Genomic DNA, 20,066 nt, shown 5'->3' on the forward strand with positions numbered 1-20,066 from the left:
GGGGGTGGGGGTGGGCCGGCAGGTCCCTGCTGGCTGTGGGCTCTGTTGCTGCTCACCTCTGCCGAGAGCCAGAGGTTAGGGGCCACCATCTGCTCTGCCTGCAGCTTGAGGTCCGCCCCACGCCAGGCTCCTCTACTCTGCATCCCCTCCCTGTGAGACCGGACCCTGCCATCGTGGGGAGGGTGCTAGCTGCAGGCTCCGGCATGGCCAGGCTGTCCCTGCCTCACTCCACACTCTACAGAAGGGTTCTCAAGCCGGGCAAAGGCAACAGCTCTGGGGAGACTTGGAATGAGGACAGGTCTTTCTGTTGAGGGGATGGGACAGAGCAGAGCAATGAGCAGGTCCCAGGGCAGGGTTATCGTGGGACCAAGCCTGAGCAGAATGGCTGAGGTATTCACAAAACACGCCCGACGACTGCCCACTGGCTCACATCCTAACTCATGGAAAGAGTCATCACCAGCTAGGACCAGAGAGGAAGTCCAGACCCAGAGTGTCCCACCCAAAAGGCTCTCTGTTCTTAAACACTTTATTCTCTCCTCCCCCAAAGCCACAGGGGCAGTTCAGAGCACAGAGAACCATCCAGAGACGCCAAAAGCCAAGGCAAAGTCTTACTCTGCATATGTTCTAGTTAGCAGTGTCCAGGGGCACACTTCCTTTCAAGGGAAATTAACCTGCAGGGGACATGGCCAGCACATGGGATGCCCAGCAGTGGCTATCGCCAACAGTGGGAGGACCCGACAACAGAGCCTACACCAATAGAAAAGGAGGACCAGGCATCCAGGCCTGGGATCCGGGAACGACAAATGGCATTTATGCAGGATGGAACCGGCTGAGGCAGAATGGTGAGACACCAGCTGGGTAACCACTGGTGCCAGCTCTCTCCCCAGCTCTGCAGACAGCCATCCATGAACAACACACTGTGATCAGAAACCTAGAGAGACTCGACTCCCTGCATCAGCACAGCCTGCCTTCCCCTTCTCTGTTTTTCACGATTTTCCTCAACAACCATGGGATGAGAGGCTGGCTGCCGCCAAGAACAGTCCTGCGCATACCTGTGGGCTTACGTAGGACTGGGTACCCCCAGAACCAGGCCAAGGGTGGTAGCAACCCTCCTACAGTCCTAAATTCAGGGTGAGGCTATGTGTGGACGGACACCCCTCACCTCAACCACAGGTAGCTTCAGAATACCCCTTCCCCCCGGCTAGGTACGCTGGAAGGCTAGGGGACTGTGGCCGGGGAATGTCCCGGGGCCATGTGACAGCACTGTGCAGAGACTCCAGATCCATTCTGTTCTATGTCTATTGCACCCAAGTCCCAGGCCTAGTGCACACGGGACCCGGTCCCAGGAAGAGCTGCTCCAGTCTCCCTGAACCTTTCCCCATGCCGCTGCAGGTGAGGACAACATGGCCCCTAACTGGGCAGGAGATGCAGGCCTCCCAGAGAACATCTTGGGTGTGCAGTTAGAGGCAGGAGGAAGTGGCCAACCCAGAGTCAGTCAAGGGCATCTCACGCTCTCTGCAAATGTCAGCGGAACTCAACTACAGAACGCACTCTACACAGATTCCCATCTGCCCGAGTGGCCTGGCTGCCACTGTGACTCTCAGGGAGGTAATGACCACTCCTGTTAAGGGACACAGGTCCCGGCTTCTCATGCCGCCTGTCTGTGGTGTGGTGAGGGAGTAAAAGCTCCCTCCGCCGTGGTGAGCAACGTGGAGCAGTGCCCTCCTCCCTGCCCCAAGTGGCCCACGTTGGCCCTTCTCCAGCACCAAGGGACACAGGCGGCCTGGCCAGTGTCTTGTGGCCATGTGAGGAGACGGAGGGAACCAGAAGAGGTAAGAAAGATCAGAAGGCAGAGGTCCACATGACCCTAGGCCCGGGCTTGGTTCAGCTGTGGCACTCAACAGTTGGACTCATACCCACCCCCCACAACGCTCCAGGAACACCCAGGTACAAGCTCAGTGACTGGGGGAGGCTGTCCCCCAGGCCACCCTTTGATTGTGACGAAGCACCTAGCAGGGAAGGAGAGGATAGACATGGGCCAGCTCCGTCTCGGGCAGCGAAGGCAGTCACGGGGCAGAGTTAGAACCACAAGCCTCCAGGCAGAAGGAAGGTAGGGGAACCACAAGCCCGAGGAGGGAACCAGCGGAAGGAAGGCCCAGCTCCCAGAGCGAGACAACTCTGCAGACCCCGGGGCCCTGCCAGGCAGCAGATTCCCCCTGCAGAGGCTGTCCTGATTCAGGCCAGAGGGTCCAGCCATAGCCGCTGCAGGTGTAGACAGATGGGCCCAAAACCAGGTCAACTTACTAACTCTAGTCAGGGGCAGCTCAAAATCTGGCCACTTCGACATCAACACTGTAAGGAAACACAAGGCTTATTGTCAAACTGGAGCAGCGGACGTGTGTCTAAGGACCCTGGGAAGCAGAAGGCCAGACAGGACAGACACTGGGTGGAGGAGGTGCAGGCTGCCAGGAAGGGACCTGCAGTCCTTGGGGACACAACTCCACCTGCTGGGCAGAGCAGGGGAGGGGCTCAGGAGTGAGCCAGCACAGGCTGAGTCTGCACCAGCCAGGGTGCCATCGAGCCGGCCAGCTGGGGTGCACTGAGGTGCGGCCTGGTCCACGCAGCCCCCACACATGCCGGGGAGCTGGAAGGAGGCACCTGACCAACTCAGTGCAATAAATAAAACCTTTATTCCAACAGTTGACTGCAGTACAGGGCACAGTTCGGATTTTTAAAAAAAAGGAAAGGAAAAAGGAAAAAAAATATTTTTTAGCACTTGACATCTTCATACAGGTTTGCTGTTTGTGTCTACATTCATCCATTGCACATGGAATCCCCTGGATTGGAAACTTTTAGCAAAATTAGAACAACACAGAAAGTTCTTTACACAGGTCCAAGTTCTGGCTGTGTTTTCCTTAAATATAAAACAGGGTCTGTGTCTGAGCTGCTGCGGCAGACTCGAGCAGCCACGCCCTAGTCCTCGGCAGGCTTGTGGAAGGGTTTTGCTAACCACATCAGAGGCGCGTCTGCAGCTTCCCAAGGGCTCCTGCCAGGTGCAGGGCTGAGCCCGCTGGGCCTTGGGCTCCACAGCCCAGAATTCAGTGTGTGAAGAGACAAAACCAGTAGCCACTGAGTCCAGTGTGACTGTTTCTAAAGTCACCAAGACACACAAAAGATGAGCGTGCCTAGGAGGAGCTGGGCCAGGGCCTGCCTCTCCCCTGGTCCTCTGCAGCCCAGGGGCAACAGGGCCGTGACTCCCTCAAAGGCTGGTTATAGAGGTGATTCCCTAGAAGTGTGTGTGTGGATGGATGGGTGGGGTTGGTCTCGATGTCTTTGGAATGTCCGCATGTGGCCGGGCAGCACCTGTTCTTGTCCCCAGCTTCCGCCAGGGCACTGGCACGAGGTAACGCCACCCTGGGTAGGGGCGCCGCACTCCGTTCTACATATACCTGCCCAGCCGGATCTGCCAAGGAAAGAGGCCCAGTGCCTGGCCTTGGGGTGGGCAGGGCCTGGCTGGGGGTGCAGCCTCCATCACAGGAGTGGCCAGCTTCCTCAGGAGGCTCCCCGGGTGCCCGTGTAAGCCCCTTTACTCGGTGCAGCCCTTGGAAGGGGCCTGAGGCAGGCCAAGGTCCCCAGGCCTGAGCCCGCAGGGCCCTGAGCCCCTTCCTGTCCTAGAAGACGCCAGCACTCTGGCGGTCAGATGCAGAGTAACAGTACGTACACCGGAGTCCATGCATATCTGTTTTTGTTTTTAGGAAAAAAAATATAGTCCTTTTTTCCTGTTTTTCTTTTTTTCATTTTTTTCTTTTTTTTTCTTTTTTTTAAAGATTTTTCTTTTTCTTCAAACTCTAGACCTGGCTCATAGCCAGCCTTACAAAAGGGATGTGCATCGTGAACACCACGGGGCTAGGGCAGCGGGTGAGGGCACTGCTTTGCCACCCAGCCAGCAGGCCCCGCCTGGCAGTTAATGCTCAAGACTAGGGACGCCTGTTGGGGGCATGAGCACAGGGGGCGCAGGGAGCAGCACCATGGACCCTGGGGGAGTTCAGAGTCTGGGATCACCAACCAAAAGGCAGGAGCGGGTGGGAAAGAAAACAACCCGGGAACAAACCAACGAGAGCTGAGGAGGGAAACCGGAGGAGACGGGGAAGAGCTCTTCAGAGCAGCTGCCCGGGGTCAGCGTCCTCACACTGTGGACACCAGCGTACCACTGCCACTGTGGAACAAAGCACAGGACAGCTGCCCAGGCGCATGCCCGCCGTCAGCCGCAGGCTGTGCCCAGGGACGGCAGCTCCCGCCCTTAGTGCGGGCCTACCTGGTTCTAGGGAGAAAAGGTCTAGAGGTGGCTGAAGACCCTCCCCAACCCTGTCTCGCCTGCTGGGATGGACAGAGCAGGCCCAGACACCAAGAAGCGGCAGGATGGAGGATGTACTCGCTCTACTTAGAAGAGAACAGGGTAGGAACCCGGGAAGGGTGGGTGGGTCCAACTCTGGTGGCAGGCTCAGGATCAAGCCTTGGGTTCCCAAAGTAAGAAACGACAGTTTCCAGGCCCCAAGAGAGAGGTTACTCTAACCAAGCCCGTGGTCACCCACCCACAGTCCCAACCAAGTCTGAAGCCTCTTACCTGCTCACTGACCGCGCCCCGTAGTCATCCAGACCCTGGGGAGCAAAGACAGAGCAATCACGCTGGGCCCCAGTGACTAAGACTCAGGCCCTTACTGACAAGGTTTCCCCGGCACAGTCCTCATAAAGATGGCTCTGCCCATGTTGAGGTACAGGCTGGGGTCCCCAGAAAGCCGGCTCCTTCCCCACCACTCCCTATCCTCTCTTTAGTCACTGTGGCTGGGGAATATTATTCCAAGCAGCAAATGGACGTGGTGACCTCACAGATTAACAGGGACACCTCCTAGCCAGTGGTAGACTGTGTGTTCTCTGTACCTACGGGACAGGTGACTTAATGACATCACTGCAAATGCCGCCCATGCACTGGGGCTCCCCCAAGAAACAGTTTCTGTGGGGACAGTGAAGAGGGGTCAGAGGGGTCGCATTCCTGCAAAGCCAGGGACTTTGGTGGGCTGACTTTGGAGGCAGACAGAAAGGTGAGCAACAGGATGGATTACCACCCTACCTCACAGAGGCCTGGGCTGGCTCCGGGCTGGGTCTCCTGCCCAGGAGGGGACACTCTGGGCACGGACTAACACTAGCTGCAGAGAGCTGCCATCTCCATCCAGTGGTGGACGCACCATCCTTGGTTTTCCCAGCCTTGAACCAATCCCTTCCCAGAGGCTGGCCAAGGTCCATTACTCCACCTGGACACCCCGCTGCCACTGCATGCTTCGAGCGCCAGCTCCAGCGTGGCTCTGATGCAAGCGAAGGCTCCAGCCAAGGATATTACTGTCTAGACCCCCAAATCAGTCACAGCGCCTGAACCGCAGACTCCCTGGAGGGAGCCCTTCCAAAGCATCCCCGTCCATCTAGGGCAGGGTGGGTACAGCAGAAAGGAGGGTCTCCTCTGCTTCACACGTGACTGCACACCCTTGTCATACTGTCAACAGTGTGATTCTGGGACACCATGATGCTCCTCAGGTGGCCCAAGAAATGGACATAGTGGGCTCTCTTTCTTTCCCCGTGTCCAGGTAGAGGTAGGGCCGGATGGAGCCACAGACAAGCTGCTATCCCTTCTGCCCAAGGCTAGAACAGACCGATCTCCTTGGCACGGGAGTCCCAGGTTCAGGTTTGTAGGAGCCACTGTCCAGCCCCACGGGTCTGTCCTACACTCAAAGCCAGACCCACCTCGGACACGCTGACTGCTACCTGCACAGGGGTTTGCCAGGGACCCTCCTCAGGGCCTCGAGGCCTTAACCAGCCACCAATGGCTTCCCACTGACTAGAAAGCTCTGGACAACAGCAGAGACACCTAGCACCCTGCAGCCTTCAGGGAAGGAGTTTGAAGCTCTGATCCCCTGGCCCCGAGGTCCCCAGGTCAGCCAAGCCCACTGAGCAGAAGGGTGCTGAGTACATCAAGTCTGGTAGGAAGTGTGGCTAAAATCCCAAGCTACAGAGCCTCTGTCTCAGGCCTGTCAGCGGAGAGGCCCAGACACCAGTTAGTACCAGGTGCCAGGCCCCAGGGCTCACCTGAGAGAAGGCAGGAACCGCCACACTGTAGGGTCTCTGCTTGAAAGTGCCAGCCGTCTGAGTGGGGAAGGCCCGGGAGGATGTGCCGTAGTCGGGGGGAGGAATGGCCAGGTCATCCTTGTCCAGAAGGTTGCCTGTGCTGCTGCTCTTGCCCTGCTGCAGGCTGTGGGGACAAGGGGCTCGGGCTGGCCAGTGTCCTCTGGAGATACCCGTCCCTTCTCCAGACCTCGCTCAGCTGCCCTGGGCTGCTGTCAGCATCCAGTGACACTCTTAGGTCTCCCCTCCCTGCCGAGTTTCCCTGGACTGTGTGGACAGATGTGTGTGTGTGTGTGGGGGGGGGAATGGCCAAACGCTTTCTGTGACAGGCAGCCATTCACCTTTCCAAGAGCAGTGGGAATTCTCCAAGGGTCAGGAGACTCAGGGGCCCTCCAACCCTGCTCTCGGAGGTAGGTAGCGAGGTGTGGCGAACTCACGATGGGCCAACAACTGCCCCACACTGCACCTGTTCTTCGTAGGGCTCCCAGGGCTCTTGGGACCCCCACTCCCTAGAGCACCCCCTAATACCGCAGCATCCACACCCTCCCATGTATGATCTCAAACATAGAGCAGGGCCTATGAGATGGCGCCGTAGAATCCCTGCCCAGTTTGTTGCCCAGGGGCCCTGCCTAGCCAGTACACTCACCTCATGTGCAACCTGTCACTTCCATCGCTGTCCAGGACCCGAGTGTAGGAGAAGGGAAACCAGCCCCGCCTAGAAGAAAGGCCCCAGGTGAGACAGCCCTATTCTATATGGAATAGAATCCATTCTATAGGCTCTCCAGATGCAGCATAGTGGCCCCTGCTGACCGCTGTCAGACCCCGGGTCCCACTGGTTCCAGGGAGACCGTGATGTGACGTGGCTGGAGCTGGCTCTGCACCTGGCCCCAAGAGTGAGGCAGCCTAGCAGCTCTGTTTGGTGGAGCCATGGGTCTGACCACCTGTACCTCACCCGCCACACAGCCCACTACCATGATGGGTCCAGCTCCAGACCACTGGGACAGAGGCAACACAGCTTCCTATTCCTCAGAGACCTCTCGCAGGCTCCCTGCCCAGTACGCAGCTGCCACTGGGGCACAGCAAAGCTCAGTTTATGCCTCGATTTGGCCACAGCTGCTTAGCCATATGGGTCAAAGACAGACCCAGATAAAAAACTACAGCTTTCCCGGTGACGTGGGCCGCCTCTGGGTGGTGCCAAGACTTGGTGACATTGCCGCAGGCTATTCAGGCCTACAGGAGAGGCGCTTTGGCTTGCCCCCCCCTCCCCCCCCCCCCCGGCTTGGCCCCGCCCCCGCCCCCGGGTGCCGCGCCCCCTGCAGCCGTGCTCACATCTTGGTCTTCTCGCTCTCGCCGTAGTGCCAGCCGTCACGGGCCTCGGGAACCAGCAGCGTGATGAGGTCGCCCTCCTTGAAGCTCAGCAGAGTGCTGTTGTCGCCGGCCGCGTGGGAGAAGATGGCCTTGACCCGCATGCGGCCATTACGTTCGAGGCCAGCTGCCATGGAGCTCGAACGTGGCAACGTCTTGTTCTCAGCTGCCGGGACGACGGGTGTGTGCGTGAGAGGGCTGTTCACGTCAGATGGAGCCGGGGTACAAGCATTCACAACCGCCACGGACCAAACACAGGAACCGTCCCATGACCAATGGAAGCCCCCTCCACCCTCTAGCCCGTCTGCTGCAGATGGGGCTCTGGTCTCCTCCCACCATGCCACAGTCCCAATCAATACGCACTACATGCTCGCACATGCGTAACATACCCGTGCACAGGTATCCGTAGACATGCACACAGGCATATGCACATACATGCCATGCAGAAACGCGTGTTCATATATATACCTACATACATACTCCCACAGTCATGAGCACGCACACGCACTCACAAGCCTTGGTTTCTCAGCCTAGTACCCTTGGGCCCTTACTGGTGGCATAGCTGTTCTTCGGGGTCACGCTCTTGCGCACGGGGAGTGTGTTGGAGTACGAGTCACTCAGCTTGCTTTGAGACTGCGGAGGAGACAGGGATTTGGGCTGGGCAGCCTTGCGGTCAGCCCAGGGGTTGTAGTCCTCGCTGTCCGGGCCTGCGACGCCATTCATGACAGGTACATTCTCCTGAGCAGACATCCGCTGGAGGAAGAGGCAGGGGCAGGGCGTCGCTGGGAGCCAGCTTGGGAGTACCCTGCACCCACCACAGGGGCCTGGGCTCAGCACACTGGGCTTGCCCTTTAGAGAAGATGCTGCCACCCCAGGCAAAGGGACTCCCCGCCCCCCGTAAGCTTTTGAAGGCCCAGGACTCACCCCCACAAATGGTGCCAGCTCAGGTGGCACTGGCAAGGGTTTGGCTCCAGGAATGGGGTCTGAGATGACCAGGTTGGACTTGGAGGCTGACAGGGAACTAGGGAGGATAGAGCCGTTGCTGCTGGTTATCTGCTGCATCAGCTGGACGGCACGGTCTGGAATCTTGTTGGGGTCAGCACAGGCTTGCTGCCACAGAGGCAGCTTCTGGGCTAGCAACTCCTTGCCCTAGAGTAGAAGGCACAGGACAGGAAGGGTGTCAGTTGCAGCCCGGGTTCCTGCAGCGGGGCACAGTCCGGAGGTGTCTCTCTGAGCAGCACCACCTTGCATGCATGTGGCCTGTCCTAGCCCCAGTGCCGTCCTTCATCGGTGGTCCCCCAAAGGCCATCTGCGAGGACTAGTGTCTCAAAGGGGATTCCTGCTAAAGGGCCTGGCGAGCACTTATGTGCTAGGTCCCCGAGAGGACACCAGGCATGGAATCAGACTGAGGCAGGCCCTGTTCTTGAAGTGCCTCCTCAGGGGCCTGTTGGGGGAAATGGACGGGCTCACACAGCCAGCCCTTTGTAGACAAGACTACGTAACGTCAAGGAAAGAGCCATCTGGCAGGAGTGAGGGGGTTAAAACTGGAGACAGGACAGAGCTGCCCAGTCATGATCAGGCCAGGAGAGTGGAGATGTGCAAAGGTGGCCCCTGCCGGGAGACGGGCTTGGCTTGCCTCTGGGGCACATGAAGGCCTATCTCGTGAGTGTACAGGATGCACAGAAGATGAGGGGGCATAGACACGACACTGAATTCTGCTTTAGGGTCTTGTGTCTACTTGAAGAGACTCAAAGGCTTGAATGGGCAGTGCACTGTGCCTGGCATCTGGGCACAGGTGAGGCAGCCCCTGTCCCTGCTACCCATTAGGACAAGTGGGCCTCCAGGGCGGTAGTGCTGCAGACGGTCAAATCCTTTCATCCTGGGATGGCCACACTGGCAGACAAGCATCAAGACCCCTGTTCAGAGCCTGTACGCAGCCCAGCGTGTGGCCAGCTGCCCAGATAGGGAAGTTAGAGCTCTTCTTCCGGCCACAGCACAAAGTCTGGTCCCCACTAGAGGGCGCAGATGCCGCTGCCAGCCTTAAAGCTCGGCGCTGGCCCCTGCACCAGGCAGTTGAAACGCCAGCAGCTCTGGGAGTGGGGAAGTGGGGACTGAGGGCACAGTAGGAAGCAGGCACAGACAGCGCGTCTCCCAGGACACAGGGGCAGTCCTGGCCTGGCTGTGTACCTGCCTCTAGCAGTCTCTGGGCTTTTCCTGGTGCCAAAGGCCCTGAGGACCAGAGCAGAGATGGCAGGGTCATGTGTGGGAAGGACACGTCAGTGTGTATAGTGCCAGTTTCTAGACCACCTTCCCTCACCGGGGCAGGACCCAGGTCTCCCTGGTTAGCTGGGCTACGTAATCACACTAAGCTCTTTGAATTTTCTTGAATGTTCCAGGGGACACAATCTGACCCCAGTTTATCTCCTACAGATATAGTAAATGACAGGGTTCCACTCACCCCAACATGTTTCCAGCAAGAGTCTATCACCTGAACATTCCCTATCCCAGGGGGTTATGTCAGCCCTCTGAATGTCCTGGGCCTCTGAACTCTGACTCCCAGGCCCAGGCCACATAGCCAGGGGCTCGGGGCAGCCCGTCCTGGAGGAGGCAGCTCCTCACAAGGACTTGCTTTGTTTAGCAAGGCTGGGCTAAGTCTTGGAATGTGGCCCAGGAAATATGTGTGTGTGTTCTAATGGGATAGGCTGTAAACAGGGAGAGGGAACATGGGGTGTCTAGGAGGGGCCCTCATTCGACTTAGTGGAAAGAGGTTGGTTTCTCAGGGGTTGTGGAGAAACCAGGAATGCCTGAATACATGAACCCCACCAAAAGCCTAGTGCTAAACGGCACCAGAGAAAGTGGGGGCAAGGAGGGACTCTGAGGACACCCATGTGACCAGTCTGGGCTCAGAAGAGGCCACCTGGAGCAGTGAAGGGGAGGGACCTACAGCTGCCTAGGAGGTGCGGTGTGGGATGAGGGTGACCAGTTCCACGTGGGACATGGCTGTCTATGGGACTACGGCAGCTGACAGACATTAAGTCATGCAGGTCGGGATGTCAGGTGACGTGGTCCAGCCTCAGAGGCCAGGAGTCGTCAATATCAGAGCCCCGGCCCAGAGGCCACCCAGGTGTTCAGATGAGCAGGTAACAACGAACACTTCCAGAAGCCAGGAGGGCGGGGGGCACTCCCTCTCAAGCTGCCACCAGTCTAGCCAGACCTTGACTGGAGCAGAAAAGCCAGGCGTGACTTCAGGAAGCCCTCACACCTATCCCACTGCGAGTTCTCCTTAGCAGGCAGTCAATTGCAGTCAACCAAAATGCCCAGCCATTTCTAATGCAGGTCTTCAAAATGCCATGCCCTCTGACCCGGCAATTCTCCCTCTAGAAGTCTGTCCCCAGGTTGAGGTGTACAAGGATGCTCGCCCCAGTGTTACAGACTTCTCTGGGAGCTCAGATGCTCAATAACACTGTCTGGGTCCATGACCAGCTAGTTCCCTCCTGCAAATGGGGCCAGTTGCACGGAGCAGGCAGAGACCATGCAGCCACGGCATCAGCTCACCTTGGAGTGGTAAGCAGCGGAGTTCTTGGCCACAGCACATTGCTTTTCCACCAGGAAGCAGAACCTCCTGCGCTCCTCGGTGAGTGCTGTCTTGTAGCCGTCAGACACGTAGTTCTCCAGCTCGCCCTGCTTGTTGCTGATGGCGTCGATGTACTGGGGGCAGAGGGGACAGGCCGGTGAGCTGAAGGCAGATTCTGCTTGGGTTTAGTTATGCAATTAAGCCTGCAGGCCACTTTCGGCATGACTGTCCATGTGGCCCAGGATCTTGTCTCCTGTGGAGGACCCGGGTGACAGACCTCTGGGTTGATAAACACACAATGTGAATACCCACACATGCACATGGAGCAGAAGATTGACACTGGTGTCTTCCTTGATACCCTATTCACTGAAGCATGGTCTCTCATGGAACCCGACGCTCCCCAATTCTACTGGTTTAGCTTGCCCTGGGGACCCTCTCTCCACAAGTGCTGGGACTACAGGTACATGCTGCCACGGTCACCTGGCATTTGTGAGGGTGCTAGGGATTAGAGCTGTGGCCCTAAGCCAGGCAGTGGTGGTGCATGCCTTTAATCCCAGCGCTCGGGAGGAAGAGGCAGGTGGATCTCTGTGAGTTCGAGGCCAGTCTGGTCTAAGCAAAAGCTAGTTCCAGGACAGGCTCCAAAGTTACAGAGAAACCCTGTCTTGAAAAAAACAAAATAAAACACAAAAACCTACAACAAAAGGCGTAGGTAGTGCTGCCTGCCCGTATACTCAACATTCCTGAAGGTCTTCTGAGCTATCCAGGGGGTCTGAGGCTCACCTAGATACATGGGACCTTGTCATTCTTAGACCAACCTATCAAAGAAAGCGCTTCCGCCGCTGAACTGTTGACTTAATGACTAAGAAGAGGTTTCTATCAGTTATGTGTAGTTCACAATTTGAAAGAAAGTCTCAAAGTAGATACAAGCCATCCTCACCGAAAGAAAGTACTGGTCAAAGAGCCACACTGTAAGAAAGTCAGCCATAGGCAAAAGAAATCAGGAAAGCACCGTCTGAGAGAAAAGCTGTGGCAGCTGGTGTTAGAGCCCCAGGTCACACACCGGGCCCAGTTTTCCTTGAGTCCTTCCAGAGACGGGAAGGCACACGCACCAGTGGCAGGCCAGTCCAGGGCTTTGTCTCTGGAAGGAACACGCCCACCCTTCGAACTTCTCTACTGGTCTTTCCAGGACAGCCGGCTGGAAGGGTGTGCACCCAAGGCCCTGTAGCAGTGCATGGAACTGTTAAACCCAACTGTGATGATTGAACTGCCTGAATGCCAAGAACAGATCTATTCACACACAGGTATCAGCCGGAATTGTCCATTACAAAACGCTGAGACACCTCTCCAGTGCACACCCTGCATAGGCCCCACTAAGGCTGAACTCCACCAGCCCGGAGCAGAGAGCTGGGCCAGCCCTGCTGCCCAGCAGCAGCTGTTGAAGAAGCTTCCCGGCATGGCCATCTTCCAGCAGGGGGCAGGCCTGAGCTGCCAGGGTGCTCACAGCTGACTCACAGCCACCTCGGAGCTCTGACTCAGCATGGGTGGGCGGCTGAGCCGTGGGCGACAGAGGGGGTTGGAGCAGGCTGTTCCCTTAGCATCTCCCCACACAGGGCTCAGCTGGAGGGACAGAAGAGGGGGAAGCCCAGCTGGGTGGGGGCTGGTCTTCACAGTGGCCAACGAACCAACTCTGCCTAACAGCCAGCAGGAATCTTTCCAAGGTCAAGGCCTGCCACACCTTTGTCACCAAACCCACACGACTTGCAGCTTCTGCCCCTGTGGCCCCACATTAAACTCCAGCCCTCTCCCCTGGCAGGACCAGCCTGAGTGGGCCCTGAGAATAGGTCTTGGTCTTCTGAGTAGCAGCAGGGCCCAGCCACCAGGTCTGCAGGGTGGGACTTTCTTTCCCTGTAAAGGGAGATCAGGATCCCGGGTGCCAGCGACTTTTCTGCCTGACAGTGGGTTCTGCTGCTGTGATGGTGGAGCCATTACCTCCTCTCTCTGTTCCTCCTCTCTCTCCTCCACAGCGTCAAGTACTTTTCCTCTGGTTATGCAACATGCGCCTACCAGGGCTTCCTGCTCCCTGAACCTCCCCTGCACTCCAGGGTCCTCTGGGAAGTAGGGGGTGGGGTATTCAGCCTTGTTGCCCCCAGAGGAGCTGTGCTGGGAGGGACTCCAGGGAGCCCTAGAGGAGGCTCAGCCTGGGTGCTAGCTCCTTCCTGCGCTTCGGGAAAGGCTGGGGAGATGAAGTCAGGCATGATCAGGGTCAGGGAGGAGGGGGCTGCTCTCCAGGAGGGCAAGGCCAGCACTGGCTTTCCTGGGTCCCACTCATTCTGCCCCAGCCCAGCAACCGTCTGGGACTTGGGCACTCTGGACTTCAGGGCTCAACCAGGCTGTGAATAGTTTCTAAGATCTGACCTCAGGCACAAGGATATGGATACAGACAGGTAGACTCGGACACACACATGTACACACACACACGGACACACACATGTACACACACACATGTACACACACATGTACACACACACGGACACACATGTACACACACACACGGACACACACATGTACACACACGGACACACACATGTACACACACACGGACACACACATGTACACACACACATGTACACACACACACACATGTACACGCGCGCGCAGGACACAAGCACTTGCAGGCTAGCAGGCTCTCCGGCTTGGTGGCCAGCTCAGGAATGTCCAAGGTCCTTGAGGCTAGGGTGGATCCTTGGGCCACCGCCCTCCTCCAGAGCCTTCTCAAGGACAGTAGCCAGGAGGGCCCAGCAGAATCTAGCTAAGGTTCTGGCTGGGAGGGAGAGAGCCTGGTGATAATCTGCATCATTTCATTCTCCAGGGGACTTCAGAAAGAGGCTCCACTTGGAACTGTCACCTAGGACAGCAGTATAAACCAGGCCACGGGGCCCCCTGGGTCTCCCTGCCCCGAGAACAGCACCTTCCAAACTGAGGCTGAAGCCAGCCCACCACTGGCGGTTTCTGGGTTTGTAGGCTGCACACTACCTTCACACAGAGCATTCGGCTCCCTGGGGTGCAGGGTACTGGTATGGGGCCCGGCCTCATTAGTGGGTCTGGCAGCCGGGCAGTTAGGAGAGCACGGAGTTTTACTTTGAAGATTTTCACTTACTTATGAACCCCCGGGATTAAATGTAACCGCACAGGTCACGCCTGGGCACCTAGGGTTGGTTCGAGGAAAGGGGAGACACCGCCCCAGAACAGTACATTGAGGGACTATGAAGAATTCCCAGCTGGGAGGCAGGGAAGAATCCTGGACCACACGCCCATCTGGGCTGACATCATCAGCTCCAGTCCGACCTGGGAGAGGAGGCATCGGGCGAAGCCTGCCAGTGACAAGTGGCTGCCACTTCTGTCTAGGAATAACCACCGACTTCCCTGACCTCCTTTTCCAGGCCACTGACTCCTCACAGACAGTAAAACTGTGGAAGATCCTGGAAATCTGGGCCAAGTTAAGTGTCCCTTTGTGAGGAAGACAGTAGAGGACAGGAGACAGGTGGTGGCTGCCCTTCAGGTCTCCGAGTCCCTTTACTGGTGTTGTGGATGGGGCACTCTGGTGTGGTGGAACTTCTACGTTCTCTGGAAAGCACAGAGGACAGAACACAACCCCAACCTGCACTGCCAATGGCTTGGCATCGGGCCATTTAAAATGGCATTAAGCCTGTCCCCACAGTGGCCAGGCTCCTGCTGTCCCCGCCCGCCCCACGGTGCGGCACAGCTCCTTGCTTAGCTGGGTGCTATGGAGACGGCACTATAGAAACGCCCAGCTGAAAGCATTTGAGACCCACAGAGAACGGTTCCCACTTAGTCACCCGGCACAGCAGCCCTGTAATCTGAGAAGGCAGAAGTGATTGGAAAGTGTGTCTCCTCTGCTCCAGAGCCAGCCTGTGACTCAGAGGGGGGATGGATGTTCTAGAAAAATCTGAAATTGCTGTGGTTCACCCTAACCCACTGAGGCTTTCCCACAACTGTCGGATCCCTGGACTGCCCAAGGTTCCCTACGGCCCGTGAGGAGCTCGTGAGGCTTGGTCCCCCTGCTACACTAGGGCCAGGACTCCCAAGGGGACAACTCAGGGCCCCGGGCTGTGCTGGGGAGCTGACACTCCGTGTTGTCTGAAGCAACTGGAGAACAGAAGCCAAGGAAAGGCCTTCCCAGTTTGAAGGGCCTGGCATCCAGGGCAGTGGACAGAGCAAGCAGATTCTGACCATGGGAGGACAGGGTTGGGGCTACTGTATGGTGGGACTAGCTATTCTAATGGGGACATATTAGTCCATGCAGTGACTAAAACACCCCCAAAAGTTAATGTGTTAGAAACTCAGTCTTCAAAACTGCCTGTCAATGGAGCCAGGTGGTACAGGCCAAGGCTGTCCCTGGGAGACCCCAAGGGATGGGTGTTGGTATGGGGTGGTCCCCAGGACCTGGCAGCAGTACTCATCTGACCATGTGATGCTATAGGGTGAGGCCACATTGGGTGCCAGGCCTGCACTTCCCCACTGTCTGCCGGAGCAAGGGCACAGGCCTGTGCCACATCAGACTCCGGCGGGCCAGCCTCTGCTATTGTACTGTGAAGATCTCTGCGGCGGTTATTTTATCTTTACTTTGTTAATTATACAGCCCTTTAAACAGAAAGAATTGTTTCCTTCTCTCAGGCCCCTGGAACAGACAAACCCCACAGAGGGACACGAGTGAGAGGTCCGGAGTGTCGAGCCACCAAAGTGGCCCCTGTGTCTAGACCCAGGGATCCCTGTGGGAGTACTGCGGACACCCCACCCCACCCCACAGGCAGGCACCCACCCAGGACCTTGACCACTCCCCCCGTTTTACACAGCTAGCCTGTACCTGCTTACCTCCCCACGTCAGCTCAGGGAGGACCAAGGTCAGCTGGCCTGGACAGGGAGCCTGGCATGCTCCCTACCAACAGGAGGACCCTGTACTGACAGGGTCGGGTGGAGGAGCGCTTCCAGAGCCTTCCCCAGGGACAGACCCGTCTCAGAGTGTCTTGGATGGGGTCAGGCCTACCCACAGCCAGTTGCTTCTCTCTGGGCTCTTACATGGTTTCTGGGGCTTTGGCACGAAGCTGCGTCTCAGCTGTGTCTCCCTCAGTACTCAGTAAGCACAAGGGTGTAGGGAAAGACAAACTGCCCCCCCCCCCAGCCCAAGCCCAGCACACACCTAAGGCAGCACACCGGCAGGCTCTGCCCAAGTGTGTCCTAATCCCCGTTTCCCTACACGCCATCTGAGGGACAGGATGGCAGGGTCACCCAGCAGGAGAAGCAAAGGCCGTGCTACACTCTCAGAGGCTGTCGTTTGTCGACCTGTGCCTGTCTTGTTCTAACAAGAGCTAGATTGGGGGAGGAGTCAAATGGGGCAAAACCAGAAGGAATGAAGGCCTGAACACAACGGCACACCCAGCTCTGCTGGGTGCGGGGAAAGGGTGCCCGTGAGGGACAAGTGGAAAGAGAGGCATATACAAAGTCCCAGGATACCGGCTGGTTGGGCGACACTATGGAGTTAACGGAGGCTTTGCGGCTACTGGGCCAGCATGGCCCTCACCTCCACCTCATCCCTGGGGGAGGAGATGGGGGATACCAGCCAGGTAAAAGAGAGCCAGGCACCTCTCCCCTATCACCTCAGGGGGGCTGAGATGGTCACCGTACCCCTTTCCTACCTCACGGGTGCTTCCCGATGCCTGGCGGCAATCCTACGGTGTCGGAATGTGTTGGAGGGAAGGGCAGTCCCTCAGGCCATGAGCGAGGGCTCTCAGAACTTCCCCTTTTCTTATAAAACTACCCGTCCCAGTTAGTGCCCCAAATGCTTCTGAGCTCCCATTCTCTGACCTATAATTAAAATTAATTTTCTCTGGCGCTCTCAACATGCAAGTTCAGTTCTGAGCAATTCTCACCTGCAGACCGGACAGTGCTGCCGTAGGCGCCATCCCCCGTGCCGGAGTCTGGCCACCTCATACCTCCCTAGCGCCGAGCAGTCCCGTCCCCTACAACATCTGTGTTCAGTGACCACCCTTCTGGTATGGTCCAGCCTCACCGGAGGCCATGAGCGAGGTCAGCACAGGGTGGGGCTGCGTGCCCAGCCAGCACTCCCGAAGGCTTGGGTCTGTCTCTGTGAGTTCCTGATGCCCAACAGCCTTGGGCTTGCCTGGGAGTTCCTGTTCCCAAGAACTCTAAGAACCATGCATACGCAGCCGGGCTGTGTCCGCTGTGTCCCAGGTGCCAACCACACCAGGGACCCTACTGGTAGATCGGTGAAAGCGGGTCTTGGGACATTCTGCTCACTTCTCAGGGACGGAGAAGGGAACCATGCTCAACAAGCACAAGCTAAGGCCAGCGACACACATACCAAGACCAGGGCTGCTGGGACCAAGGTGGCCAAATACAAGCACCCCCTTCTCCAGCAGTGGCTGTTGTTGGTAAGGCTTACAGATCCCAAGCTGGGCCTCTGTGCCTGTCCCAGGATGTCTTCCACACAGGAGATGTCCACACTAGCCTACATTTGACTTTCTGAACCTGAGATTTACCATGGTCTGACCCTGCTTGGCTCTGGCCAAGCCAGTGAGGGGCATGCAGAACGGAGAAACCTCAGATATACAGAGGGCATGTCAAGGGAGCGGGGAAGCCCTTCCCAGGCTGGAGCAACAGGTGGACCTGGTCAGGGCCTCTGTTTCCATGTTTCTTGTGGTCTCAAGACACACTCAGGCCATCCCAGAGCGTGGGGTCAAGTCCCACTTCCCGGTTAGCTTACGAAGCAGTTCCAGCAGCCCTAGAAGACTAGAATCCTGCCCTCACCCAAGGGCAGAACACGGGCGTCTCTGATAATGTTGCTAGGCACCTAGAGGTTCAGTGGACATGACATTACAGGAGCCAGCAAAGACCTCTGAGCCCCCAGCTGACCAGGGCTCAGCTACTAGACCCACTTGTGGGGCATCTTTGGAGGAGTTAAAAAAACAAAACAAAACAAAACAAAACAGGAAACTGTGGGAGGCAAAGGATCTTTCTGTAGTAATCAACACCTGGCTAAAGTCTTTAGATCCACAACAACCCTTGTGAGGCCAACCTGGAGTGATGGGCCTGAGCAGGGATAGGGCCACCGTGGAGGGTCTAGAGCTGGCAGAGGAGTGGGGTTCAGCTCAGCTCAACTCACATGCTCAGATATTTCCTTCCCTTGAAGGGGAAGATGCTGCCATGCCGAAAAGCCTCAAGCTCCTGCTTAGCTGCCGGCAGCCATGCTCTATACATAAGTCAGACGGGACCCTTGGCTGTTTGCAAAGCACTGGGAGTCGGTAGGACCTGCACCAGGGGCAAAGGTTCTCAAGTAGCCTGATTTGCTGTAGCAAGGCTGACAGGATACTCCAATATGGCAGTCAGTGCACCTTCACTGAACTCAGAAGAACCAGGGCAGCCATACACCGAACATTCTCTACTCTCAAAGGTATGAGGTGAGAGATACCAACAACATCCCTGCCTGTTTGCTTGGGCATCAGGAAAACAGTCAGGGCTGGTGGTAGCACAGCCCGTACACAGCTAGATGAGGCAGATGAATTCAAGCTCATAGACCTGTCCTGAGTTGAAGGGTGGGCAAGCTCCCCCCCTCCGAAAAAAACCCAACTTCTCTATAGATCCAGGTGTATAGACAGATATGGCTTAGAGGCAGAGTGCTTGCCTCACATATATAAGGCGCTGGGTTCAATCTCTAATACCCTGCCCCCCGACCCACAGCCTGCCAACAGCAGCAACAATTCATGTAAATCCAAACCGACACAGCGAGGTAAGTACAGGCCATCCACTGAGGGGCCAGAGGAATACAGGGCGTGTACAGGAGTCAAGAGGCAGCCGAGTAAGAGCCCTTGGGACTTGGGCAGAGAAGGGCCTGGCAGAACTCTATGCAACCACGCTCTGGGACAGGCCAAAGGGGGCCTTGGATAAGGCTGAAACTAGAAAGAAGTTGGCGTGAGACACCTCCAAGAGAGAAAGCCAGGAGGCACCCAAGCCCAGGGTGCTATCATGGCTACAGCACCTGCTTGCAGTGGACTCACTGGGAGGCCACCCTTCCAGTCGCCTGAAGCCCAGAGCCATGCTCTCTCACTGTCTCAGGCAACCAAGGTTGGGTAGGAAGTCACTGTCCTTCCCCAGTGCACCAGCATCTGCTCTGACCTCTGAGGACACCTACAGAAGGGGCAGGAACACCTCGTCCTGTCAGACCTAAGCTGATGTACTCAGACACGGGAGCCTGAGGGGTAGGCATCTGAGTCTGGGGTTACACACGTCTACCAGAAGACACCTTCATATGATCAGGATGACCTCCCACAGCAGCGGCAGTTCCAGGGAAACATGCTGGGTACCTACAGCATCCTCACAGGTAGTAGGAGCTGTGATTCACGTGTGTGAAAAAGAGCGATGAACTCATGATCAACAGTAGGGAAACCATGGACGGCCTTGAAAGCCGTGCAGAGATGATCTCGTGATCAACAGTAGGAAAGCCATGGACGGCCTTGAAAGCAGAAAGTCAGGCACAAAGTCACATGGTATGACTCAGGGGCTAGGAAGTGAAAGACCTCACCTTGCTCAAAACCACAAAGCCCATAAGTGCTGAAGCAGGGCAAGATATCCAAGTCTCTTCCACCACCTAGCCTGTCAGGTCAAACCAGGACCCACTGGGGAGGTGGCCACTACAGCCCCAAGGGAAGCAGACACCCAGAAAGTCCTGGGCAGCCGCTGAGGACCGGAGTATACAGTAGTCAGCAGGCCTTTCTACTTGCAAGAAAAAGCCTTGCCGGTGCCATACAGAAGTCCAGAGCCACAGCCACAGGCAGCTGAGGGGAACAAGCTCTACCCTTGGCTCTGTGACCAACAGCAGAGACTGGACTGAGTTTTTCTCGAGACGGTTGACATTAGTGGG

At 57.0% G+C, this 20,066-nt stretch overlaps 1 protein-coding gene across 6 annotated transcripts in view; it reads right to left on the reverse strand.

Moving 5' to 3' along the window:
* Positions 1-20,066, reverse strand: part of LOC121444072 (brain-specific angiogenesis inhibitor 1-associated protein 2) — a 65,703-nt gene that overhangs the window by 1,393 nt on the left and 44,244 nt on the right. The window contains exons 7-14 of one of the 6 annotated variants that reach the window (XM_041645827.1): positions 11,092-11,244; positions 8,461-8,685; positions 8,088-8,289; positions 7,501-7,702; positions 6,818-6,886; positions 6,136-6,298; positions 4,625-4,659; positions 2,305-2,352 (exon numbers count right to left, since the gene is read on the reverse strand). In XM_041645827.1, coding sequence (XP_041501761.1) covers positions 2,325-2,352; positions 4,625-4,659; positions 6,136-6,298; positions 6,818-6,886; positions 7,501-7,702; positions 8,088-8,289; positions 8,461-8,685; positions 11,092-11,244 — 1,077 coding nt within the window. In that variant the 3' untranslated portion in view covers positions 2,305-2,324. Of the gene's footprint in view, positions 1-2,304; positions 2,353-2,671; positions 4,217-4,624; positions 4,660-6,135; positions 6,299-6,817; positions 6,887-7,500; positions 7,703-8,087; positions 8,290-8,460; positions 8,686-11,091; positions 11,245-20,066 lie in introns of those variants that run through there. The other 5 variants (XM_041645828.1, XM_041645830.1, XM_041645826.1 and 2 more) reach the window with 5 other exon arrangements.

This window comes from Microtus oregoni, unplaced genomic scaffold (genome assembly GCF_018167655.1).
Source record: "Microtus oregoni isolate MIOR12 unplaced genomic scaffold, Mior012 000117F_ref0000505, whole genome shotgun sequence".
Lineage (NCBI taxonomy): Eukaryota > Metazoa > Chordata > Mammalia > Rodentia > Cricetidae > Microtus > Microtus oregoni.